At 34.7% G+C, this 26,598-nt stretch overlaps 3 protein-coding genes across 3 annotated transcripts; all 3 read right to left on the bottom strand.

The window, feature by feature from the left end:
• Positions 1 to 288: 288 nt before the first annotated feature.
• LOC131845279 (uncharacterized) lies at positions 289 to 9,050 on the bottom strand. Its single transcript, XM_059194319.1, has 7 exons — positions 8,706 to 9,050; positions 7,806 to 7,967; positions 5,428 to 5,544; positions 4,539 to 4,579; positions 2,045 to 2,231; positions 1,634 to 1,843; positions 289 to 698 (listed from the first exon to the last, which is right to left on the bottom strand). The coding sequence occupies exons 1-7, from the start codon at positions 8,868 to 8,870 to the stop codon at positions 597 to 599; spliced, it is 984 nt and encodes a 327-aa protein (XP_059050302.1). The 5' UTR covers positions 8,871 to 9,050; the 3' UTR covers positions 289 to 596.
• Positions 9,051 to 15,972: 6,922 nt separating this feature from the next.
• LOC131845295 (zinc finger protein 680-like) lies at positions 15,973 to 19,064 on the bottom strand. The gene is made up of 3 exons (XM_059194338.1): positions 18,916 to 19,064; positions 17,668 to 18,266; positions 15,973 to 16,208 (listed from the first exon to the last, which is right to left on the bottom strand). The coding sequence occupies exons 1-3, from the start codon at positions 19,041 to 19,043 to the stop codon at positions 16,012 to 16,014; spliced, it is 924 nt and encodes a 307-aa protein (XP_059050321.1). The 5' UTR covers positions 19,044 to 19,064; the 3' UTR covers positions 15,973 to 16,011.
• Positions 19,065 to 20,676: 1,612 nt separating this feature from the next.
• On the bottom strand, positions 20,677 to 26,245 carry LOC131845296 (RNA pseudouridylate synthase domain-containing protein 1-like). The gene is made up of 5 exons (XM_059194339.1): positions 25,831 to 26,245; positions 25,120 to 25,357; positions 23,906 to 24,070; positions 21,550 to 21,667; positions 20,677 to 20,886 (listed from the first exon to the last, which is right to left on the bottom strand). Exons 1-5 carry the CDS (start codon positions 25,921 to 25,923, stop codon positions 20,685 to 20,687), a joined length of 816 nt encoding a protein of 271 aa, XP_059050322.1. The 5' UTR covers positions 25,924 to 26,245; the 3' UTR covers positions 20,677 to 20,684.
• Positions 26,246 to 26,598: the final 353 nt, after the last annotated feature.

Genomic DNA, 26,598 nt, shown 5'->3' with positions numbered 1-26,598 from the left:
TTGGGCTATTGTCAGGTGATTGTAGTACCTGTAGCCCTGCAAACTATATAGATCTATTGTGCTCGCCCTTTCCAAAGTTCGCTACCTGGACCTGTCAGGGACAAGAATTGAAGGATATTCTTAGGAGCGATGGTTTTTATCTCCTCAGGATAGAGTGTAAACTTTCCAAAGGAGATATTTCGTTTATGCATGAGTGGGCTACAACCACATAGGATGTGATGCGGCGTTTCCTCTTCAGTTTGGCAGAATCTGCAGATACTTATCGTGCATAGGCCTAGCTTAGCCATATGCTTGTTTAATTTGCAGTGTCCTGTGAGGGCCCTAGTCATCATGCATATGTTGTTTTTACTCAATAGCAGTAGTCTATTGGAGTATTTGTTCGAGTAGCCCGATATTAAGTCTTTTGAATGTGTTAATCCTGGCATTTCTTGCCAGTGATTCAGTGCTTCTCGTTTGGTTATTAATTTGAGACGTCCCAGTTTTAGGCAACGAGGCACACCCCAGAAGGGTTCAGGTCCCAGTTGGGCGGTTTTTACCCCTAACTTTGCCAGATGGTCGGTATTTCCGTTGCTATACAGCATTACTTCAGGCTTCTGTTACCACGTACTAGTCGAACAGTTACTGCTGGCGTTCTCTTCAATTGTAACAGATCTGATTCGTTTAATTTGGCATGAGGCATTACTCGGTTCCCCTTGGTCCTGAAAAACAAAATCTTATATCATCATTACATAGTATAGAAATAGAAATAGAAATAATCTTTATTCAAATAAACTTAATATAAGCACTTTTGAATAGTCAAGTTTTTTTATTCGGAATGCAGATTCATCACAAGAAGAATAAGCAAGAAACTTGTGTGTTGCTCTTTTAAATAAATATTGATTTACTTATATTTAATTAACAACAAGGATTAGGCATGCGACCATCAACATAGAAACCGCTACGCACTTAATCTCTGTTCAATCAGATAACATTGTCAGCGCTATGAATTTTAAGTTAGATATTTTCTACAAAAACATTATTATCATTTATAAATTCTTCAATTTTATAAGCTTTTTTATTTACAAAGAAAATATTTTATAACACATTTGAATTTTTTTTTCTGCCAAATTGACTAGACTCATATATAGTATCACTGTCTGTCCCTATATATGCTTAAATTGTTTTGAAGCGATTTTTTAATAGATAGAGTGATTCAAGAGGAAGGTTTATATGTATAATACATGTACACTCGTGCGAAACCGGGGTGGATAGCTAGTTATATTATAAATGCGAAAGTTTGAAAGTATGGATGTTTGCCAAAAAAAGTCTCGTCAAAATCGGTCTGTTTGTTCCTGCTAATCTCTGAAATGGTTCGATTTCAGAGATTAGCAGGAACAAACAGACCAACAGACAGACAGACAAAAATTGTAAAAATGTTATTTCAGTTATGTACCGTATTTATATTCATATGCATGTAGTAAAAAACGGTTATTTCAATATTACAAACAGACACTCCAATTTTATTTATATGTATAGATGTATAGATTTTTATACCTATTCCCATAAAATACCTTATCCAGGCGATACTTGGGGATAGCTGCTTAGATTAAGCTGCATTAGAGCTTATTAAATTAATAATGTAATTTTGACTCACCGTAAAGTAAATGAAATCCATTGGTATTTTATTCTCCCAGTCCACTTTGGACGCGTTCAAAGCCCGGGGGCGAGCTATAGCGTGTTCTACAATAGATTCATCTGCCTCCGCAGCCAAGTCTAGTTTACTCCTTTCAGTATTATCATCAGGACTTTTTCTCTTTCTTTTATTATGAATATCTTTATTAACATTTACTTCTTTATTTATTATATTATTACTATTTTCATTATTATTATCAGAATTCTTTTTAATATTGACATCTAATTCTCCATTTATAATCTTATTACAATCGTTTCTTAATAAATGTACAGTGTTTTTAATATCATAGTTTATTTTGGAGTTTATTATATTTAAGTTGGATGAAGCTGCTATATTTATTTGTGGTAGGGGTGGAAATTGTGGTCGAATAACCGGAGGGGTTGTAAATAACGATGGCCCGTTCGTATGTAGATAAGACTCTGGTTTCATCCCCGTCATCATTGCTGGTTCGTTACTGATTGGCTTCTGCAGCAAGTGTAGTGGTTTGGTCAATAATTTGGCTAACTGTGTTGTTGTCGGTGCGTCGTTGTCGTCATCTATGAGAATTGTCTCTGGCACTCTGTAAATAAGATTTATTTATATTGAATATAGAAATAGAAATAATTATAACTTATCTGCATAGTAACGTCGCTATTGTATAGATATTATTTAATTTATTTATATGTATATATGTATGTATATATATATGTGTATGTATATTTTATATATAATGATTATTATGTAGTTATATGTATGTGTATATGATATGTAAATTGTACATCCAACAACAAATTGTTATACCTCGACCAGACACAGTCTAATCACTCCTCTCCGTCCTAAGGTTGCCTGGAAGAAATCGCTATTTAGCGATAAGGCCGCCCATTGTTACCTCTATATTATAATTATTTTGTTATTATTTTCATATTTAATGTACATATTAATTTATGTAATTACTCTTTCTGTGAGAGGAACAATAAAGTGTTTTCATTCATTTCATTCATTCATAAGGTTAATAATTGAAGGTTACATCATTATGATTTTAATAAGGAAAGCTGGCCCCCTAAGGGGCAGAGGAGACTGGCTCCATCCACGCGCCAGGCTTCAAGTGCAAGACTATCAGCTAACTTGTTCCTTCCCCCTTGAAGATGGGTTATGTAAAGTACTATTGCGATCACTATTTGAAGATGGGATGAGTATTCTCAGCACCAACACAACCCCTCCGATCGATCCCCCGTCCAATTCAAACGGGGATCGAAATTACGACGGCCTGAACCGAGGTTCGAACCACTAGCGGTGCTCTCAGACTATAGTCGTATCCGTCAGGCAGGAGTTGGCCTTCAGCTGCTCCATAAGTCCTTCCTTTGGTTTGTGCCATATGCACTCGGCCCCTATCGTCTGGTGAAGCTGTAAAGGCCAGCTGCGGCCAACAGCATTAGAGTAGTCCGAAAAAAAAAGAAAGAAAATGAATTTACTAGTTAGCTAAGTTCCGTCCGGATATCTGGTTATTCGGTCACATGGTTGGCCGAATATCCGGTATCCGGCCAAACTGCTATCCGTTTCATTTCTACTTGAGACCTTTCCATTAGTTTAGATCCATAGTCTCCATTAACATAGATTTAAGTTAAGTGTAAAATCAGTCTACGTCCCGACTCCGCGTCCACTGTACACGTTATTAATAAGCCATGTAGCACACTACCAATAAACTTAATAATGTCTAATAAATAGTGCAATCATTTTACCGGTATACTCACTACCTTCATACTACAATCTATACATATAAATAAAATTGTAGTGTCTCTTTGTAATACTGAAATAACCGTTTTTTACTGCATGCATATGAATATAATACGGTGCATACACCAAAATAACATTTTTTACAATTTTTGTCTGTCTGTCTGTTTGTTCCGGCTAATCTCTGAAATGGTTGGACCAATTTTGACGAGTCTTTTATTGGCAGGTAGCTTATGTAATAAGAGGTAACTTAGGCTACTTTTATTTAAAAAAAATAAAAGTAAAATTCCACGCGGATGTAGTCTGGGGTGCAGCTAGTAAATAATATATTATATGTTATGTAGCGACACCTTATCACAACATATATGCGCTACATATACACGATACAGTGATGAGGATACCACCGCGCTACACTGTCAAAGAGACTGATCTCGTCTAGTCTGGCAGTTAAATGTAGCACACTACCAATTTATTAGATAAAGATAAAATAAATCTTTTATCTTTATCTAATAAATAGTACAATCATTTTACCGGTATACTCACTACCTACATACTACAATAAATAATATATTACGTAGCGCCACCTCATAACAACATATATAACGCTACAGTGATGAGGATACCACCGTGCTACACTGTCAAAGAGACTGATCTCGTCTCGTCTCGTCTGGCAGTTAAATGGAGCACACTACCAATAACTTTAATAATGTCTAATACATAGTGCAATCATTTTACCTGTATACTCACTACCTACAGACTACAATAAATAATATATCATATTCATATTAAAGTTTAAGTTCATATTGTCCTCTTTGTCTCATAGTTCCTTTAATATTTTCTGAAGATATGTGCATTATTAAGTATATGTATGTTTACGTAGTTTATATTTTATTATATATATGTATATATTTAGGTTCATTACGTGCATCACCTACCCCTTTCTTATCTTAATGTTACTTTCTCTACTGGTCTACAGTATGGAAAAGATTGCTTAGCGAATAGACCGCCTTTTGTATCAGTTTATGTAAAATATCATTTTGCGTTATTTCTTTGTCTGGTGCAATAAAAAGTTTAAATAAATAATATATTATGTAGCGCCACCTTATCACAACATATATAACGCTAAAGAGACTGATCTCGTAAAATAGCTACTGACCTGTTGCTGTTGGTGTCTGGACTGTCTGGTGGTTTGTTACTCTGAAACAATGTAACAAGATTTATAGGTTTTTTTTGTATATGATAATGAAATGGTGCACCCGCCTGCGCTAACAGTTTGCGCTGGCGGGGCACCAGTGGAGGATGATAGGATGAGAATGAGGTCAGGTCAGTTAGCACATTGTGATAAATTCATCTGGAATTGTTCAAAGTGTAACTAGAGAGTATTGTATTAATACAGATGTCTTTGCCCAAAGTGTAACTAGAGAGTATTGTATTAACACAGATGACTTTCTACAAAGTGTAACTAGAAAATATTGTATTAATACAGGTCATTTTGTTTAAAGTGTAACTAGAGAATATTGTATTAATACAGATGACTTTGTCCAAAGTGTAACTAGAGAATATTGTATTAACACAGATGACTTTCTACAAATTGTAACTAGAAAATATTGTATTAACAGAGATGACTTTGACCAAAGTGTAAATTGAGAATATTGTATTAACTTAACTGGATGGTAAGAAAAAAAATCTATAATGTATAAACTTGATGTTCATTAGCGGCTAAAAAGTCCTACATTAATAAATGATTTTTGGACATTGGAGCACATATTGTACTCTTGCCAAAACCTGTCCTAATTTATCCCCTAACCTAAGGGGATAAATAAACGCGAGCAAAGCCACGGGCAAAAGCTAGTATAATAATATTATTTGCACCGCCAACAACTTATCTCTGCACAACTGATGGTTGCCTGGTAGAAAGTGCCATCAGGTGTTAAGTCCGGTATATGTACTCGTTTAGTTATGTATGACGTACATTAAAGTTATTTAAATAAAAAAAAATAACAGATGACTTTCTACAAAGTGTACATAGAGGTTATTGCACTCACCGTAGAGAGATCTGTGTGAACAGTCGATCCTTGTGTTTTTGCATAATTGCAATAACTCTCAACTACATTCAATAAATATTTGTAATCTATGGATGATTTCTCTCCATACTTGTTCACCTGAAAAAAATGACCAAAGTCAAAGGTAAAAATAATTATTCAAAAGAGCAGCCACTCGACGAGGGTGTGGGATTCATACCCAGAGTGACAATACTGGGGATAAGGGGCCACTGCCCAGTAACACGTTAGACTGCATGCCCACCGGTGGGTCACACCGCAACGAAAGTAAATTTACACGTTGGTACCGGGTGATGACATTTTAATTGAAATAAATCTAGGTGTTTTGATAATATCTACCTCAAATTACTGTACACTAAAAATGTATTTAAAAAATAATACAGTGGACCCGGTGCAATCCGACATAGAGATGTGTCAACTCGAGTTAACTCGAGTTGAATTCTGCCAACTCGAGTTGGAAGAATTCAACTATTAAATGAATGAATCAAGTGAAAGAATGAGAGTATGATTCTGTCATCAAACTGACAATTTCATATCATTTTCACTTGTCACAAATATTTCAATATTGATTTGAGGTCGTTATAATTTTTTTTCGCACATTCGTCCGATTATGTTATCAATAAAATGATTGTGCTTTCCATAAGTCCTTCCGCGGCTTTGAAGTGCCATTTCTACTCGCCCCTGAATTTCGGTGATGCTTTCGAGGCTAGCTGCGCCCAAAAAAAAAACATTAGAATTGTTCGAAAAATAAAAAAAAACTTTTTATTCCAGGTACCTAACTCGAGTTACATGAATTTTAACTCGAGTTAACTCGAGTCGTGTTTATTACGAGTTAGCACATCTCTAATCCGACATGGTATTGAATATTTTTTTGACAATCTTCGTAATACATGATTGAACAAGTTTGAACTTGTATGCACCACCACTGTTGTGCATCCACTGTATACATAATTAATAATTATAGAATAGAATAGAAAATCATTTATTCAAATAAACTTACATTGAAGCACTTTTGAATAGTCATAACATTTTTTTTTTTTAATCTACCGCTCATTCGGAATGCTCTCTCATCACAAGAAGAACAAGCAAGAAATTTGTGTGTTGCTCTTTTAAATAATTTATTCTTACTTACAATTTAAGTTTAAGTGTGTGAATACAAACCACCGATTAGCACTAATTCAATGAAATAATAAAATAGAAAAAAAAAATAATGGTCCCTATTTGAGAAATAAGATTTTCCATGCAGTCTTCAACGTTAAACAATCAGCTTCATCATCATCATCATCAGCCCACTGCAGTCCACTGCTGGACATAGGCCTCTCCCACGCCACGCCACTGGGCACGATCTTCAGCCCTTCTCTTCCAGTTTTTACCCGCAACCCTACGTATGTCGTCGCTCCACCCAGCTGCGGGGCGTCCTACACTACGTTTGCCATATCGCGGTCTCCACTCTAGAACACGCCTACTCCAGCAACAATCAGCTTGCTATATATAAAAAGAAAGTTTTTTTTAAAAACATAATTTTTACTTTAATGAAATCAAAATATATACAGCAATTTTCATGTTATATTTTTCTGACTACTCTAATGCTGTTGTCCGCAGCTGGCCTTTACAGCTTCACCGGACGATAGGGGGCGAGTGCAGATGGCACTCCAAACCAAAGGAAGGACTTATGGAGCGGCTGAAGGACAACTCCCGCCTGACGGATACGACGCCAGTCTGAAGGCAATCAACGAAGCCACAGCTACAAATTACACTGTGTCTCTCAAACCATGACATTGGCAAAATCACCGATCAAAATTGGTGCCGGCCATTTAAAATAAAGAAGAAGAAGAAAAGTAGCAATTCCTAAAACAAACCAATGAATGACAAAACACCTACTAAATCTGGACAGGCACAACATAAAAATAATGATAGGGACAATGACGGGCCACTGTCCCTTAAACAAACATCTGTACACAATAGGTGCTACAGACAGTCCCCTGTGCCAGGGCTGCCTTGTAGGCGAGGAAACGGCTGCTCATGTAATCCTGGAGTGCTTGCAGTGACCACACAACGTAATCAGATCCTCGGAACGGTGAGGTCGCTATGTGAAGCCTGCGAAGACACCAGGAGACTTCTGCGCTTCTGGGAGGAGCTTGGCTGGCTACTTTAGTAGCCTGGCTCTACACGCACAACGTTCAGAGAGGCCAATTGCGGAAAATGGAGTCCAACTTACATTACATTACCTTAACCAGATCGATACCCCTCTCTAATTCAAACGAGGATTCCTTTTAAATTAGAGAGTAGATCAATCGGAGGGCAATTTTCATGCATTCTGAAATTAAGGTCAACACTAAAACAGTTATAAAGCATTTACTAACAGTTTTAAAGTAGACTAGTTGATTGCTGAAGTCCTGTAGTGACAGATTCTCTCTCTGCAGATGTTTCAGTACATTTATCAGAGTCCGAGAACAGTGCATCGCTTTGAACAGCTTCATTGCATTCAATGCTATCTCCTCGCATATAGAACATACTGCTATATCCTGTAGAATAGAATAGAAAATCATTTATTCAAATAAACTTACATTTTAAGTCCTTATATTGTCATCACATTTTTTTATTCTATCTACCACTCTTTCGGAAAGCTGATTCATCACAAGAAGAATGAGCAAGAAACTTGTGTGTTGCTCTTTTATAAAATACATCTATTAATATATACTAACATTATAAAGTTGAAGATTTTATTTTGTTTGTTTGAACACACTAATCTCAGGAACTTCTGGTTCGAATTAAAAAAATATTTTTGTGTTGGATAGACCATTTGTCGAGGAAGGCTTTAAGCTATATAACATTACGCTACGACCAATAGGAGCGAAGCTGCAATGAAAAATATTGCAAAAGGTGGGGAAATGAAATGCAGACGAAGTTGCGCGAGTCAGCTAGTACATATATGTAATACTAGCTGCACTCGCGACTTCATCCGTATGTAATTTAACTTTATTTTTCTAAAATAAATGAAAATTTCTAAAATAACAGTAGCCTAAGTTACTCCTTATTGCATCAGCTACCTGCCAAAAAAGTCCCGGCAAAATCGGTCGGTCCATTTCAGAGATTAGCCGGAACAAACAGACAGACAAACAAAAATTGTAAAAAATGTTATTTTGGCGTATGTACCGTATTTATATTGATATACATGTAGTAAAAAACGGTTAGTTCAATTTTAGAAACACACTCCAATTTTTTTTATATGTATAGAAGTTACATATAAAATACTTCCTTACCTCAAATTGATTTCTCTTGGTGATCCCACGAAAATCTACTATAGCTTTTGGCGGTACCATGTACCCATCTCTCCTAGTACGCATACAAACCACACAAAAAGGCAAATTAGAGACGTATATCTCTTTATATTTTTCATACAATGTACCCAAAACTATTGCCTCCATAATAAACAGACAATGTACTTGAAGAGTTCACTTAAGTATTAAAACTTTCGCGGCAATAACCATTTGTAAGTTCTACGTCCAACAATTATATTTTGTACAATATATATACCACAAAAATGAAAAATACTACATTTAAAGAAGAAATTTTTAATATATCTTTAATTAAATAACAATTTATAAATTTTGTAATGGCAAAACAGATTAAACAAACATTCAAAATTCTTTACAAAAACAAGACATTACTCTGTGCCCTGTGACATGTGGAGTTGACAGTAGTAGTGTAGTAGTGGTATATTTTATCCACAAGTGGATAGGCAAAGGTACGAGACCATACAGCCTAATCTTCAGTAGTATTTCCATGAGATTCAAAAATTCTTCAAGGCGATATCGCCAAATCTTTTCATTAATTATAAGTTTGTGTTAAGTCCATATATGTGTCCATAATTGAAATGTTTATAATTCTGCGATAGTTGCTATGATGAAGTCATAAATTGGTTTAAAAGTTGCAGTGCATTTGAATAGTTCTTGAAGCGATGTCGGAATAATCTTATATAGTTCTTGAAGCTTAGCAATGAGCAATATTCTGTTTAAATGGAAGGCCGGGCAATCAAAAAATATATGTTCTAATGTTTGATGGCGTCTAAGAGAGATACACCACAGAAAATATATAGAAATACGAAACGCTTTTTTTTTAAGGCCAACTCGCGCCTGACGGTTACCGACTTTAGTCTGAGTACACAGATCGTGTCGTAATTTCGATTCCCGTTTCAATTGGCCGGGGGATCGATCCGAGGGGATTGCTAAATGCGAAAGTGTGTATGGATGGACGTTTGTTAAAATAAAATAGCTTATACGCCTGAATAACACAGACTATAAATTTCATGCGATAGAAACCGCGGGCACAGCGAATTAAAAAAAAAGTGGTAATAAATATTTCAATAATTTATCAATGTTTGTTGATATATTGAAACATACAAATTAAATATATTTAAATATACGTCACTTGATTATTACTGCAATGATTTTAAATACTAAATTGTTTACCGCGTATAGAAATAGAAATAGAAATAATCTTTATTCAAATAAACTCATTACAAGCACTTTTGAATAGTCATATTTTGATTCTACCACTCATTCGGAACGCAGACTCATCACAAGAAGAATGAGCAAGAAACTTGTGTGCTGCTCTTTTGAATAGATGATTTTTTTATATAAATAATTACAGTATAACAAGATGCATGCGATAATCAACATAGAAGTCGTTACGCACTCATTATTAGTGTAATCAGATAATATTGTCAGTGCTATGGATTTTAAGTTTTTCTATAAAAACATTATTTATTATAAAAACATATATTATTTATTTTTAACGAATTCTTCAATTTTATAGTTAGCTTTTTTGCAAAGGAAGTGTTTCATATGACATATTTTTTTGTCTATGATTTTGTTTAATTTGTCTACTATGAAAGTGAACTGGGTGTAGGAAATTAGAGGACAATTACATCAATTACTTTTATTGTGATTACATTGAGAAGCACATTTAATTTTTTTAAGTTATGAGCAAATTAAACACTTAATCTACACTACACATTGAATTCAGAAATTATATAATAACAATATATATTTATTAAGTAACTATTGTTAACATTATTATGAATTACAAATATATATAGTTTAAATTAAATTAGCAGTATACAGTACCAGGGATGTTATAGATATGAAATTTCGGATACGGATACGGATACGGACATTAAATTATTTCGGATTATCCGTTAATTTCGGTTACGGATATTAATATGTCAAAAGTAAAATACAAACTGCTAATAAAATAGTTATATATCGTGTCTCTATTAGGCTCCTCCCCTATCTGATATTATCCGAAACTTTTATTTCGGATTCGGTTACGGTTACGAATATTTTTTTTTATCGGATATCCGATAGTTTCGGTTATGGTTACGGAGGTCCCTAACATCCCTGACATGTACACACACTTATACATACATATGGCTACACCACTTTTATGAAAATAAAAATCATAATGCCATAACGCAACATGTAACGTATTAAAAATATTCCGCTCAGCATATTGCTGAAGCGGTAGCTGCAGCGCTGATTTTCAGCGGCTTTAAATCACATTGAAAGGTAGATTATTCTAGACACTAATCGATTACAAAATACTAAATACAAAATATGAAGTCATGTATCTGACATATAAAATACATTTTAATATTATTTTCAACTCACTTGCTTGTAAAATGGATAAAATTTCACCGGTTGTCGATATATAAATTCAATTAATGAAGTTATATTCAATAACCGTACTATTTGCTATTTTATTTAAATTTCGAACATTATGGCCGCGCGGTGTACCTCTGCCGCCGTCAATTAAAAAAGTAAAAAGGGCGGGAAAGCAACAGTGTGTTGTTTATGGTTGAGTTTATTGAAAAATGTCGTACAATATACGAGTACGTGTGTATTGTGTATTTTGAAATTCCGCTTCGTGTGTTATAATCATCATAACGCACTTATATCGTAATATATTATTATTTTAAATACAATTTATAAAAAAACAGTCGAATATTAAGTAAGGTAAATAATAATATCGCTAAATAAAACCTGAATATATTTTGAATCAATAATTATATGAATCTATTAACTACAAAATACCTCAACGTCAATATAATTATACTAATATTACAAAGAGGTTATATTTGTGAATTTTTATGTTTGTGGTAAATGGCTGTATGGGCGCAGTTCCCTTTGCCTTTCCGATAAAGGATAAACAGAATAAAAAAAATGTTTATGATACTTTAATTAGGAAGTAATTTACAGTAATTTATTAATTTATAATAATATATTAATTTTATTAATTTATTGTTGTTAAACAACAAACTTACATATTTATAAACACGTGTGGACTTAAAACAATTAACAAATATGTAACTCTGACTAACACTAGTCATCTACAACCCCTAGGGGTAGAAAGTTGGGGCCTAGAGGCCCCTTTGTCCCGGCATCAACACTCGGATAACTAGATTAGGCGCCTCTTAGGATAAACTTAACTTAAGCTAAGGATATAACTTGATAAGAATATTTACAGTTTAACTAAACTTAACCTAGTTTAAGAAGTAGATGTAACCCACGTTATATACAGATTAGTTGAGATCCTTTCCAGTTTTACAGTAACTTCATAACTAACTAGAAAATAAAAGTTTGGAAATTCGTCATTTTTGATGAAACTTTTCTTTCGGCTTTTTTTTCGGACTATTCTAATGCTGGCCGCAGCTGGCCTTTACAGCTTCACCAGACTATAGGGGGCGAGTGCAGATGGCACTCCAAACCAAAGGGAGGACTTATGGAGCGGCTGAAGGACAACTCCCGCCTGACGGATACGACGCCAGTCTGAGGCACCGCCAGGGGTTCGAACCTCGGCACATACCGTCGTAATATCGATCCCCGTTTGAATTGGACGGGGGACCGATAGGAGGGGTGTAGGCGCCCGGTTGATAGCGCGGTATGTTGTGGTTGAGGTCGTCGTCTTCGCCAGCGAGGACGGTGTCGTGGGCTAAACAGACACACAGTTACTTTAGCAAAGTAACTCTGTCTGTCCAACTGTTAATGTTGGCCAAAGAAGTGAAAACACAAAGCGTAGTTTATAAAAAAAAGTACTTAAAAGTCCTAAAACTATTTTATACCTTATATAAAAAAGGAAAAACAGAGACAAAAACTTTTTAAAGTATTTATACGTATGTATTTTATTTACAAAATAAATAGCTTAAATAATTAAATCACTATACACTTAGGATCACAATTCCACGTGAACAAAACCGCGAACATAGCTAATAGTATATACAACTGTCCCAGAACTCAACGTCAAGCCGACATGGGGACAATGGGGTGACTGGATTAATTATAACCATCATGAGAAATATCATAAAAAAATATACATATACTAAAAGTAAATACATGTAAACAAATGCATATACATACACAAATACATATAATATATATCAATCTATAAATAAATATGAAATCAAATATACCATACACAATTATACATATCATATAACATAGTCTGACAATGAAAAAGTGAAAACAGATAGTGAACGTAACAAAAGATAGGAAATAGAGACTAACGAAGAAAGAAAAAAAACAGACAATTATAACTTAGAAAATGTACACACTAACGAGCAATATATAAGATAATATACATTGTATTATATATATAATAGGAAGGTTACATATTAGAATAATCTCGCAATTTACGTTTTAAAGAAAATCTACTCTAATTATGGGATATAATTACACATTTTTCTCAGTTCTGGGACAACCTGTATATTATGTTATATGTTAACATACAAAACTTACAATGCTATGGGTGCCCGGGCGTAGCCTCAACAGGTCACTTATATATATTCATTTATTCATAATTTAAGAGCTCCACAGACAAGAGAGTAGTCTTGTCTGTGGAGCTCTTGCCACTTTCCGCGATCTTCCATCATGCTCTTTAATTCTTGATACGACACGACTCCCATTTTGTACTCAATTTGTTTGATGTACTTATATATATACATAACATATAATTTATATTACAACTATGATATTATATACTAATATTTTTCTATTTACACCTATAAGCTAAGAAATTCAGCATCGGACACAGCACAGCTCTAGCCAGTAATAGGCGAACTTGTTGCTAATAAAACTAAAATAAATCTATATTAAGATTAATAAATCAAAATAATTAACATTACTTATAATTATTAATTTAAAAACTTACGTTTTAACTTACACTAATGTTTTTTTTATGTTAATTTAATGTTATCATCTTTCTTGACTATCAAATCAATATATTTATAATACCAAAATTAAATTCAAAATACAAAATCAAATTCTATTTTCAAATTAAAACCAAAACCTAAATCAAATTCAAAATCATAATCAAAACCTAAATTAAATACAAAAAAAGTAAAAAAAAAACACAAAATCTGTCAAAATAAAAAACAAAATCAAAACCAGATTTTTGAATTCTTCTTTAGAATAAGATCAGTGCATTTGTTATAACATCTCGCCTCGTATTCAATATTGAATAATACTTGTCCATAATGATAAAAAAAGTTAATAATTTAACTATGACAATAATAATTAATCTCCTTTTATGCCTATCCACTTCCACACACTCCATCCATCTTCTGTCATCCTCTGCATTCACATTCATCCACTGTTATATTTAAACTAATGCTATCCCGGATTCGCGCGGATGTACATGTAATATCTATAATATATATATAAACCTAAATATAAATACACTATCTAAAAAACTACATTAAAATTAGTTTTTAAGGTTTAAATCAGAGGTTTTTGTGTCGTAGACCCCTTGCCATATTTTTCAGTTTTGGGTAGACACACCATTCTTATCTGGTATTGATTGTTAAAATTATTAAAGTTAAAAATCTAAATTTCTAACTATAGTAAAGTTTAGTGTTAAAAACATAAAGTAAAAACAACAAGATGATCGCTGTCGTAGACCCCTTGCAGTTTGTCATAGACCCCTGGGGGTCTTTATAGATACACTTTGGGAATCACTGGTCTAAACAAACAGACAGCGAATGCCACTTCGTTTTAAACTATAAATAAATAACACTGAACAATTAACACAGCGCCATCTAGTCCCAAGCTAAGCAGAGCTTGTATTATTTGTACTAGACTATACCTGTGTGTATAAATACTATAATATACAAAGAAAAATAAATAAATACTATAATATATAAAGAAAACACCGAGAACGATACAAGCAATCATACTCATGAATACAAATGTTTGTACCGTGCGAGGAATCGAACCCGCGACCATCGGAAGTAAAGAGGTGAGTTAAACCGCTAGACCGGAGGCCGTCGAAAGATAGATAAAAAAAAGAAATTAATAAGATAATTACATATACTAAAAACTTGTTACTGAGTAACTCATATACTACTTTTAACTTCTAGACTTAATAATAATAAACACTTTATTATTTACACAGAAGAAACATAACAAGAAAAACAATCAATTTAAGAGTAATAACAAAAGGGGAAAGAAACTGAATATAAGAACGTTGGATAATACTGGCCACAAATAAAAAAAAATTGGTATAAGTTTAGAAAAAAGATATCTAAATATATATAACTCAAAGGTGACTGACATAGTGATCTATCAACCCACAGCCCAAACCACTGGACGGATCGGGCTGAAATTTGACATGCAGGCAGATGTTATGACGTAGGCATCCGCTAAGAAAGGATTTTGATTAATTCTATCCCTAAGGGGAAAAAATAGGGGATGAAAGTTTGTATGAAACTTTGTCAATTTTAAACCGATCGGGCTGAGACTTTGCATACATAAAGCTGCTATGACGTAGGTAGGTAGGTATACTCTAAGGAGATAAATTAACGCGAGCGAAGCCGCGGGCAAAAGCTAGTTGGTTAGCTTGATAATACTGGCACCCAATAAAAAAATTGTCCCACAAAAAAAAATTATAAACTGAAATAATAAGGACGCTTCATATTTTTAAAACAAGATAATTATATTTATTATGATTGTTTTTATTTAAATATACAGTCTAGAGTGCCTGCCACTAAACTGTACTACATCAGGACATTCCTGACCAACGGAGAGTAAGTTTAATGTTGCTGGAGTGTGTAAGACATTCTGCCTAGTCAAATTCCTATTTCTCCTTCTTTTTCCATTATTTTCTTTTCTAAAATACAGTCCACTATGAATCATGCATCGCGCGAGGAATCAAACCTGCTACCATTGGAAGTAAACTGTTGCGCTAAACCGTTAGACCACTATCTAAATAAACCAGTCTGCAATGTTAAACATTACAGCACTGAGGTCGACAATGTTAACAAGGGTTGAACTGTACTCTGGACTCATGACTGCATTACTAGCCATGTACCATATCAGGTTGACCTCCACGTGGTTCCCCTGGAAGCCATCATAAAATTCCTGGTGAATTTGTCACGATGTGCTAACTGACCTGACCTCACGTTCATCTTATTATCCTCCACTGCTGCCCCGCCAGCGTAAACCGTTAGCGCAGACGGGTCCATTCCATTATCATCCATAAAAACAACCTAGATTCCACATCAAGTATTGAACCTCAATCTCCTTTCCTCCAGCCGTGTGAGACCTTCAGATGCTGTTGCAGGTTGATCCGTGACTTGAAGACTTTGTGGGGGCAGTGCGGACAAGCAACAGAGGCGCTCTGAGGTGGGTGCACGTATTTCGTGTGTTGGTGAACGCACAGACGGGACTTGAACTCCTTACCGCACACTGCACACTTGTGAACCTTATCGCCTGTGGACAACCATATCATTGAGAGCGCCATATAGGTAATCCAAATTAAACAGAAATCGAAATTACGACGTAGGTTCGGGTCAAATTCAAATTCAAAAATCATTTATTCATGTAGGACATTTTAGCCGCTTATGAACGTCAAGTTTTTACATTATATTTTTTTCCCTACCGTCCAGTTCGGTATATAGATCCAATTGAGAAGAACTGACAAGAAACTCAATTGATTTACTTTTTTTTTTAATCCAGTTTATTTACAATGCATAGGTATTTATATAGGTGTGTATGTCTAACATTAAATGAAAATCCCGTGCATGAACAACTATTGTCATGCACGCTCGTCATTCAAGTAATCGTTTAGTAAGTAATAGGCCCTGCTCAGTAAATATGATTTAACAGATGTTTTGAATTTATTTAAGGGTAATTCCAATATATCCTTTGATATCTTATTGTAAATTTTTATACCTATTCCCATAAAAGACCTATTGACTTTTTCTAAACGATACTTGGGGACAGCAAGTTTGTCTTTAAATCTAGTATTAATATTATGAATATTTCTGTTTTTTGGAAATAAGTCATGATTTTTATGAACATATAGGATATTTGAATATATAACATAGGTCGTCACACACGACATCGTCCTCGCTGGCGAAGACGACGACCTCAATCACAACATACCGCGCTATCAACCCATCCCAATTCAAACGGGGATCGATACTACGACAGTCTGAGCCGAGATTCACACCCCCAGTGGTACCCTCAGACTGGCGTTGTATCCGTCAAGCGGGAGTTGAAGTTCAGCCGCTCCAGTAGTCTTTCCGCGGTTTGGAGCGCCATTTGCACACATATATACCATTCCATATTAATTCATACCAATATTATAAAACTGAAGAGTTTGTTTGTTTGGATGCTAATCTCTGGAACTATTGGTTTGAATTGAAAGAATATTTTTGTGTTGAACTGTCCATTCGTCGAGGAAGGCTTTAAGCCAACCCGAGGCCCGGGGACCTCTTGTGGCCCACATATGTTTTCTGCGGCCCGTGAACAGCATAGGTGCACTCTCAATAACGACAAAAAAATAAGTAATAAAAAGTACCTTTAATATAAAATAAAAAAAATCTTACAGCAAGAGAGCAACACACAAGTTTCTTGCTTATTCTTCTTGTGATGAATCTGCATTACAAATAAGCGGTAGAATCAATAAACTTGACTATTCAAAAGTCCTTATATTAAGTTTATTTGAATAAAGATTATTTCTATTTCTTATAAAAATGTTGTGGCCCTCTGTGCAGAACAAAAATTTTTCGGTCCCTAATTTATAAAACATTGAAAATCGCTGCTTTAAGCTATATAACATTACTACTATTAATAAGGAGTAACTAAGGCTACTTTTATTTTAGAAAAATAAAGTTAAATTCCACGCAGACAAAGTCGCGGCTACAACCAGTTAAAAATAACTTACCACTAGGATGGACATTCCTCTTATGATTTGAGAGATACTTGGGCGAACGGAACTTCTGTCCGCACAATTCACACTCTACCGAGTCCTCCACAGACTCATGGACCAGCTTAATGTGCTCCCTGAGTGTCAGCTTCGACTTGAAATTCCTATTACATTTCCCACAAGTCAAAATCATATCCGGATTACTGTGTTCGGATATCAGATGATCTTTCAAACAGTACTTCGGCAACTCCAGGACACATATTGGACATGATACATTCTCAAAATCGTTTCCCGTATCCTCAGCAGTTTCTACTTCTCGGAGAATCTGCTGGAATGACTTCCGCTTGTGTCTTTTCTGTGGTGGTTTGCATTCTTTCCTGTGGACGACGAGGAGCTGTCTCTCTTGGAAGATGTTACAACAGATTTGGCATTTGAAGAGTATGCGCCGGTAATTGTGGGCGTTCACCATGTGGTCGGAGAGCAGGTTGGCGTCTACGTCTTCGAGGCAGTGCATGCACACCATGAGGCCAGTTTTTGGATTCATCATAGCATCTGTGGTGTTGAAGTCGATTGGCTCCTGGTTGGTTTGGACGCATTGTGCCAGCTCCAGCAGTGCCCTAGTAACAGAAAATTGTGTATATTAAAATCATTTATTCATGCATAACATTTTTAACTCTGGATAATTAACACAGCGCCATCTAGTCCCACAGTAAGCAGAGCTTGTGTTATGGGTACTAGACAACTGATATAAATACTTAGATAATCACCCCTGGAAACCATCATGATAAATTCTTGGAGAATTTGTCACGATGTGCTAACTGATCTTACCTCACATTCATCTTATTATCCTCCACTGGTACCCCACCAGCCTATACCGATAGTGCAGACTGGAGCACCATTACATTATCATTCTATAAAAAAAAATCTAGGAATGTCCATCCTAGTGGTAAGTTATTTTTAACTAGTTGTAGCCGCGACTTTGTCTGCGTGTAAATAAAAAAACCCTGCCGTCTAGATTTTTTTTTATAGAATGATAATGTAATGGTGCACCCGTCTGCGCTAACGGTATACGCTGGCGGGCCACCAGTAGAGGATGATAAGATGAAGTTAGATCAGTCAGTCATGATGGTTACTAGGGGAACTGCGTGGAGGTCAACCCGACATGGTACATTGCTAGCAATAAGATCATCAGTCCACATTACTAACACTCCCCTTTCCCCCAGCCGGGGCAGGTTTGAAGTAATTACAAAAAGAAAAGTTACATACATGGTGTTGAAGCCATCCTCATCGGTGTCATCCTCGTCTTTGATCTCAGATTTAACAGTCACAGACAAGTTGTAGCTACTGCCTTCAAGAGGATCTCCGCCTACCAAGGTATTGGTCTCGGCAGCCATTACAATATTAACAAAACATTTAAAAAATTAAACACGAAAACTGGTAGCAGTTTAGGTAAAACATAATTATAAAATACACTATACTTCCTTGTTTGATAAATTAAATTAAACTTAGTTGCATTGTAATAATTGAAACGGAATATTAAAGAAAAATGAAAGAACAAAAATCAATAACTTCGTACTGAAAAATACTGAAGATTACTGAAGTTAAAAAGTCAAATAAATATGTCAGTTGTTTGGCTGTATGCGCAGAATCCTTTTGCCTTTCCCTTTGACGGAAAAAATTGAATAAAAAAAAAGTCACATTTTAGCACAGACTAAACATCATTTCTTCTGTAATAACTATTTTACATGTATGGAAGTGAGGTCTCCTTAATGACCTAATTAATAATTCATTACTATTAAGCTTTCCTTCACGACTGAAACCCCAGGTGGGGTAATAAGGGGTCAAATGTAGACAGCGCTCACCATTTTTTTCTTCTCTCAACTCTTTAGTTCATATAAGGAAAATATAAATTTGAATTTTACGTTCCATGTCATCTCAAAAATATTAGGAAATAAAGGACTATAAAGACTTCATTGTGAATATATTAACACATTTTACTTTCTTCTTTTATTGATGCCCTATCTACGAACATAATTAAATATCTATTATTATTATATATATTGGTTGGTTTACTGTACTGCCCAATACATTTTTAGCTAGGACATTTGAATGTGATATGACGGAACTAGACATTCGCTTCTCAAATTTTTATAGGTGTTTTTATCACTGAATAATCATTAAAAAATCGAGTCAGATTTCTAATTACATCTTACGTCTTTTTAGACAGTAGTTTAGTAGCTTGTGTTATAATACCCAGAATACCCAGACAGAATCATACTCATGCATACATTATAATTATGTACTTGTATTGATCTGAGTGTTTTCTATATCTATACATACAAATAAAATTGGAGTGTCTGTTTGTAATATTGAAATAACCGTTTTTTACTACATGTAGATGAACATAAATACGATACATACACCAAAATAATATTCTTTACATTTTTGTCTGTCCGTCTATTTGTTCCGGCTACTCTCTGAAATGGCTGGACCGATTTTGACGGGCCTTTTTTTGGCAGGTAGCTGATGTAATAAAGAGTAACTTAGGCTTAACATAACTTAATTTTAAAGTTAAATTCCACGCGGACTAAATCGCGGGGACAGCTAGTTCATTATATATTTAAATCATCATCGTCATTGCCTTGTCTTTATCCCATTATTTGTGGTCGGCGCAGTATGTCACTCTCTTCCACTGCTCTCTATCGGTCGTCATATCTGAACATACTCTTCTTTTATTCATATCATATTTCACACAATCCATCCATCTTTTCTTAGGGCGTCCCCTCCCTTTACATCCATCCACATTCATATTATACACTTTCCATAAGACATGGTCCTCGTTCCTCCGCATAACATGCCCATTCCAGCTTAATCTGTTACCTCGCAGTTCATTATATATTTAAATATTTGTATGAATTGGTCAGTACCCACAAAAGCTCCGCTTATCTTGGTACTGGATGGTGCTGTATGATCTTATCTTCTCATATCTTTTTTTTAATATATCAAAAAAAATAAAAATATTTGCTGTTAACAATTTAATTACAGTTAAATATTTTATACTTGACACCGATTTCATAAGACTTATCAATAATATCACAAACTGATTGAAAGTCCTCTTGATTTCTGTACTTGTAGAACACAACGTTCGATTTCCATTTTGTTGTGAATTGTTCGTCCTGAAAAAAAGGCTCCGACGTCTGGATATCCAACGGACCCTGTTGCAATGGCAACACTAACCTGGAGTAAAATTATTTACAGATTAATAATAATAATAGTATCTCAGGGAAATTCACAGAGTATCATCTAATCCCAAGCTAAGCAGAGCTTATGTTATGGATACTAGACAACTGACAGAAAGGCTTAGATATTTTTTTTCTAAGACACGTCCTAAGAGAAATATACCCTCATTTGTTATTAAACAGTGACAAAATTTAGGAGTTTTATATGTACATATAAATAAAATTGGAGTGTCTGTTTTTAATATTGAAATAATTTTACTACATGCATGTGAATATAAATATGGTACATACACCAGAATAACATTTTAGAATTCTTGTTTGTTCTCTGTCTGTCTGTTTGTTCCGGCTAATCTCTGAAATGGCTAGACCGATTTTGTCGGGACTTTTATTGGCAGGTAGCTGATGTAAGTAGGAGTAACTTAGGTTACCTTTATTTTAGAAAAAAAAGTAAAATTCCTCGCGGACGAAGTCGCGAGTACAGCTAGTAGGAAGTAAATTTAAAAATCGCATAGGATGCCGGGCCTAATCCTGGATTTAATGTCATCAAAACACAGAACTAGAAACAAGAAGCATGCCAAATCTTGGGTTTAGTATCTTAAACATAGAACAAAGTAGAATGTAAAAAAAAGCCAAGCTGTATATTATAAAAACCAGTTCTTACCTGGTTGCGTGTAAGAACATTCTGTGCGGGGAGCTGTCGATGGTATTGCTGTATGTATAGTCGCCCAGAATTGTGTGACCGAGAGCCGAACAATGAACACGGAGCTGGTGACGGCGACCTGCAGAAATAGTGTAGAATAGAAAATCATTTCACTTTTGAATAGTCATAGTTATCATTCTTTTATCTACCGCTCATTCGGAAAGCTGTCTCATCACAAGAAGAACAAGCGAGAAACTTGTGGTATTCTTAGCACAAGTTTCTTTACTTTACTAATATTAAAAACGCGAAAGTTTGTGAGTATGGATGGATGTTTGTTACTCTTTCACGCAAAAACTATTCAACGGATTTTAAAGAAACTTCAAAAAAAATCAAAACGCAAAATAGTTTTATTCATGTAGGTCTATTACAGACTCTTCATTCTCTTCAGACTCTTCATCATCATCATCATCTCCGACTCTTGTGATATGTCAAATCTACCGTCAGTTCGGAATGATTTCGAGAGAAGAACTACAGAACAAAACTACAAAACTTTACAGTAATATAGCTTACAAATCAGTATAACACATAGACTATAAATTAAAAATATATTATGTAAATTGGGCGAAATATATACAAGTCAGTGTGATTCAGACGAAGTTGCGCAGGTCAGACAGTATCTGATAAATAATATCCCATCAAAAACATAAATGTGAAATGATAGCCGAGTTTAATATTGTGATATATGCCTTGATTGTTGACTTCTACGACAAAAGAGATGAGATCTAAATGGGTGCCAAGTTCAATGGTCTGTCCTGAAATGTATTTATAACAATATAAAATATCATTTCTTCTTATAACTTAGGATAATATACTGTAGCCTAAGGTCTAACTTGGCCAGTTCTCATATACCAATTATTACTTTCGATTGCTAGTTACTATTAATATTAAAATAGGAACCGACAAGTAACATGTTTAGAACTTGCGAAGGCTACAGTATATTTCGTATATGAAAACTAGCCAAGTTAGACCTTAGGCTACAGTATATTATCCTAAGTTATAAGAAGAAATGATATTTTATATTGTTATAAATACATTTCAGGACAGACCATTAAACTTGGCACCCATTAAGATCTCATCTCTTTTGTCGTAGAAGTCAACAATCAAGGTATATATCACAATATTAAACTCGGCTATCATTTCACATTTATGTTTTTGATGGGATATCATTACTTTTTGTACATAAATTATACGAGGTACTTATTTATAACTAAATTAATACCAAATTATTTTTGATAAATTACTGTATTTTCGTATATTTACGGGGTATAATTGTCTTTTTTTTGTGTTATTTTCTATATTTTCTTGTAATTTGTTGGACATTAATATCTAAATAACCGTTTGAGATATGTTTATGAAATTTGGAACACATATTTATCTCGCAAGTCTCAATATATGAACCAAATTTGACAGGTTTGTGTGAAAGAGTTTTTGAGTTATGAGGGGGTCAAAAGTGGCTCCAAATGGTTCGTGTAAATATACACACGGTGCTGCAGGCCAGTTTACTTGAAACTCGGCTTGACACGCTACCGCGTGTCTAGATCCCATTATAATAAGAAATTGGCCAGCTTGTGTTAGAGCAAGCTTTGCTTAACTTGTGCTACATGGAGATTAATTTATTACATATCATTATAGGTTCACGCACAAAACAAAAACAGGCACACGTACACACACACACATACACACATACACTGACAACATTACTACACATATATATATATTTACTATTAAATCTAAGTAGAACCGCACAACCGAGGGGTGAGTACTGGTCTACTGAGATACAGGCCTCGTGCCTAGTTCAGTTCCCAGGCAATTCCCATACAACATATTGTACAACATATTGTTTATAAAAAATGAATTTATACCTGTACATGATTGTGATTTAATAAAGTTTATTATTATTATTATTTATTATACAACTGATATATAAACAGATATTTATTTTTTATTCAAATATAACATCCATACCAATATCAAACGATCATTTTGTTATTTGTAAGGATGATGATGATGATGTATAAATCAAATAAAATACCATCCTGATCATCTGGATGAATGGCGGTCCTCCACAGCGCGGTTTGCTAAAAACTTTTGTTACGCACAACCATATTGTGCAATCACCTTCCAGCAATGGTATTCCTGAACCGATACGATATTGAAACCTTCAAGAAATTAACTCATTCCTTCTCAAATGACCGACAACACACTTGCAATGCCCCTGGTGTTGCGTACTACACTTACTACACTTACCATCAGGTGAGCCGCAAGCTCGTTTGTCCCATATGCTATAAAAAAAGGTTCATGTATTAAATCTACTCGCCTGTTATCGGTTTCAGTAACACCACAGACACCGGTTCCTCGTTGTAGAAGCCTGTCTCTAGCACAAGTACCCTTGTGTGCGCGCGACGCGATTGTACACATGTTATTGTGTTATCAGTTAACGCTAACATCTTGTGACTTGAGTCTGCCGTCGCAGGATCGATGCCTGAAATTTATTATTATTAAAAACCGGCTATTACCGGAAGTTTCTCCGCGTCGAGTTGTTCCTACACTTATAATATTTCTGTCAACACTTGGCACCCCTCCATTAGTACCTTTCCAGGAGGAAAGGGGATTGTTAGTAATGTGGATTTATGATCCTATTGCTAGCAATGTACCATGTCAGGTAGTACTCTATGCGGTTCCCTCTAGAAACCCGAATGAAATTAACCTCATGCTCATCTTATCATCCTCCATTAGTGCTCCGCCAAGGTAAACCGTCAGCGCAGGCGAATGCACCATTCCATTGTCATCCATAAAAAAAGTACCTCTACAGATAACATAGATTGAAGTTAAGTATAAAGTCAGTCCACGTTACGACTCCGCGTGGAATGTACGCGTCACTAATAAGCCATGTAGCACACTACCAAATAAACTTACTAATGTACAATTATTACACCTGTATGCTCACTACCTACATACTACAATAAACAATATATTATGTAGCGACACATCATCCCAACATATATAACGCTACAGTGGTGAGGTGATAACCACAGCTGTACAGAATCAATAAATGAATGATTTATTTGCTGGAATACACGGTCATAATTGCTTCCGCTCTGGATTCTGATTAAATTACTAATTTTAGTAATGCTGTTCATGTATATAGGCGACGGTTACCACTTACCATCAAGTGGGTAGACAGTTTCTTTACCATTTCAATTAGATAACAAATAGCATAATGTTATGACTTCCGGTTTTTTAAGAGTGGGGAACAATATGGCGGCATATCACCAGTGACGAGTACAAAAGAGGCATTATACGCGCAGCCCGCGTACAGAACGGACGTGTCATGCGCTTGTTCAATTAGATTACAAATAGCATAGATGTTATCACAGTTTTTTGAGAGTAGTGGCGCACAAGATGGCGGCAAATGACCAGTGACGCGAACAAAAAGAGGCATTATGAGTGCAGCGCGCGAACCGAAAGGACGTGTCCCGCGCACGTTTCCAACTAGAAAATATTCAAAAACTTTTAATATCGCCAACTCACCAACATTATATTGAACGTCAGCTAGTTCAAACTTCACATGCCCTCTAACAATAGCCAAGTAGTACTTCCTGGTTTCTCTCTTCTCGAACAGCTTGCCAGCTGTAGCTGCGGCCGCTTTATTCTTAGCTATACACAGCACCCCGCTGGTTGCGTAATCAAGACGTTGCACGAAATGCAGAGGATGCGTGGAAGTGGACAAATGAGAGTCATGACAAGCTATATGGCAGGTTACTGTATTCTGCAAGGTAGTATATTAAAATTAACCAACAACTGAAATAGATAGCAGAACTGGAAGGTAGTAAAATAATAAATAATTGACATGCATAAATGAAATTACAATATCTTTACACATATAGATAGCGAGGGATATGGCCAACGGTGGACTTACCCAATGCTAAAAAAGAAGGAAATTTGAATATTGCGCACTGCCACGGCTAGCGTAATAGAAAAATAACCACTATATTGTATATTTTTCTATTATTTACATTGAAATACAATATTTCTTTTTATTATTTTTTTTTGGTATTCTTCAAGACCTATAAGTAATTATAGACGGAGATACTCGATCTACGCAATTCTTAGGTTGTGCACAGAGTAATTAAAAGTCTAGATAAAACAGTTGACGCTGTAACCTACAAATGCATATGAAAACTTTCGATATTTGAGACTTAGTAACTTGAGACTATTAGTAATTATAGTATAGATGCATACCTTTTCATTTTCGTCGTCGGTGTTAATATACATATCATATGGTTTATTCACTATCACATAATTTTCATTTTCATATAATTTCTTTAGTGTCATGTTGATGTTTATTATTTACTTTTTTGTTTCTCTGTTAAAGCTGCATTCACATTACCTCCAATATGCATTGAAAAATTTAGACCCCAAAATTGGTTTATTTAAATTAAACGAGTACTTGTATTTCTTATTAAAATTTTGTACGGTTGGCACACGTAATGATACCCTTGGACAAAAATGCAGCAGGAGTGATTCAAACGCAGTTTGAATAACTCTATCTAAACAAACGCTGAACATTTCCTCCAGTGGCATTTTGCCCGAAGGATATTTTTTTTATATTTTTCTGTTTATAATTTATATTCACATAACGTTAAACTGACTTGCAGATTATCTGTCAATTAAAATAAATATTTTTTCTACAAAGAAATATAACTGGCACATAAACAAAAGGGTACTAATAAGGTTTTAATCAATTATTTGTTTACTTTTTCTATTTCTTGTGTCCTATATTAAATTTATTTTATAAATCTATGATATATATTATATTAAATTTATTTTATAAATTTATATAGCATTTAAACACTGCTAATGTAAAAATATCTCTAACTGAGTACTATTATGTTTTTTATTTACATATCAATAAATTTATTGTTCAGGAACGCATCCACATAATTGTCAGTTTTTGACATCGACCATATATAAACCTACCAAATTACGTTCACAGTAGTTACGTTAATT

This window comes from Achroia grisella, unplaced genomic scaffold (genome assembly GCF_030625045.1).
Source record: "Achroia grisella isolate CSIRO2021 unplaced genomic scaffold, CSIRO_AGI_Agris_v1 utg461, whole genome shotgun sequence".
In the NCBI taxonomy this organism is placed as follows: domain Eukaryota; kingdom Metazoa; phylum Arthropoda; class Insecta; order Lepidoptera; family Pyralidae; genus Achroia; species Achroia grisella.
Note: the sequence above shows the minus strand (reverse complement) of the source record. Positions and strands in the feature narration are given on the sequence as shown.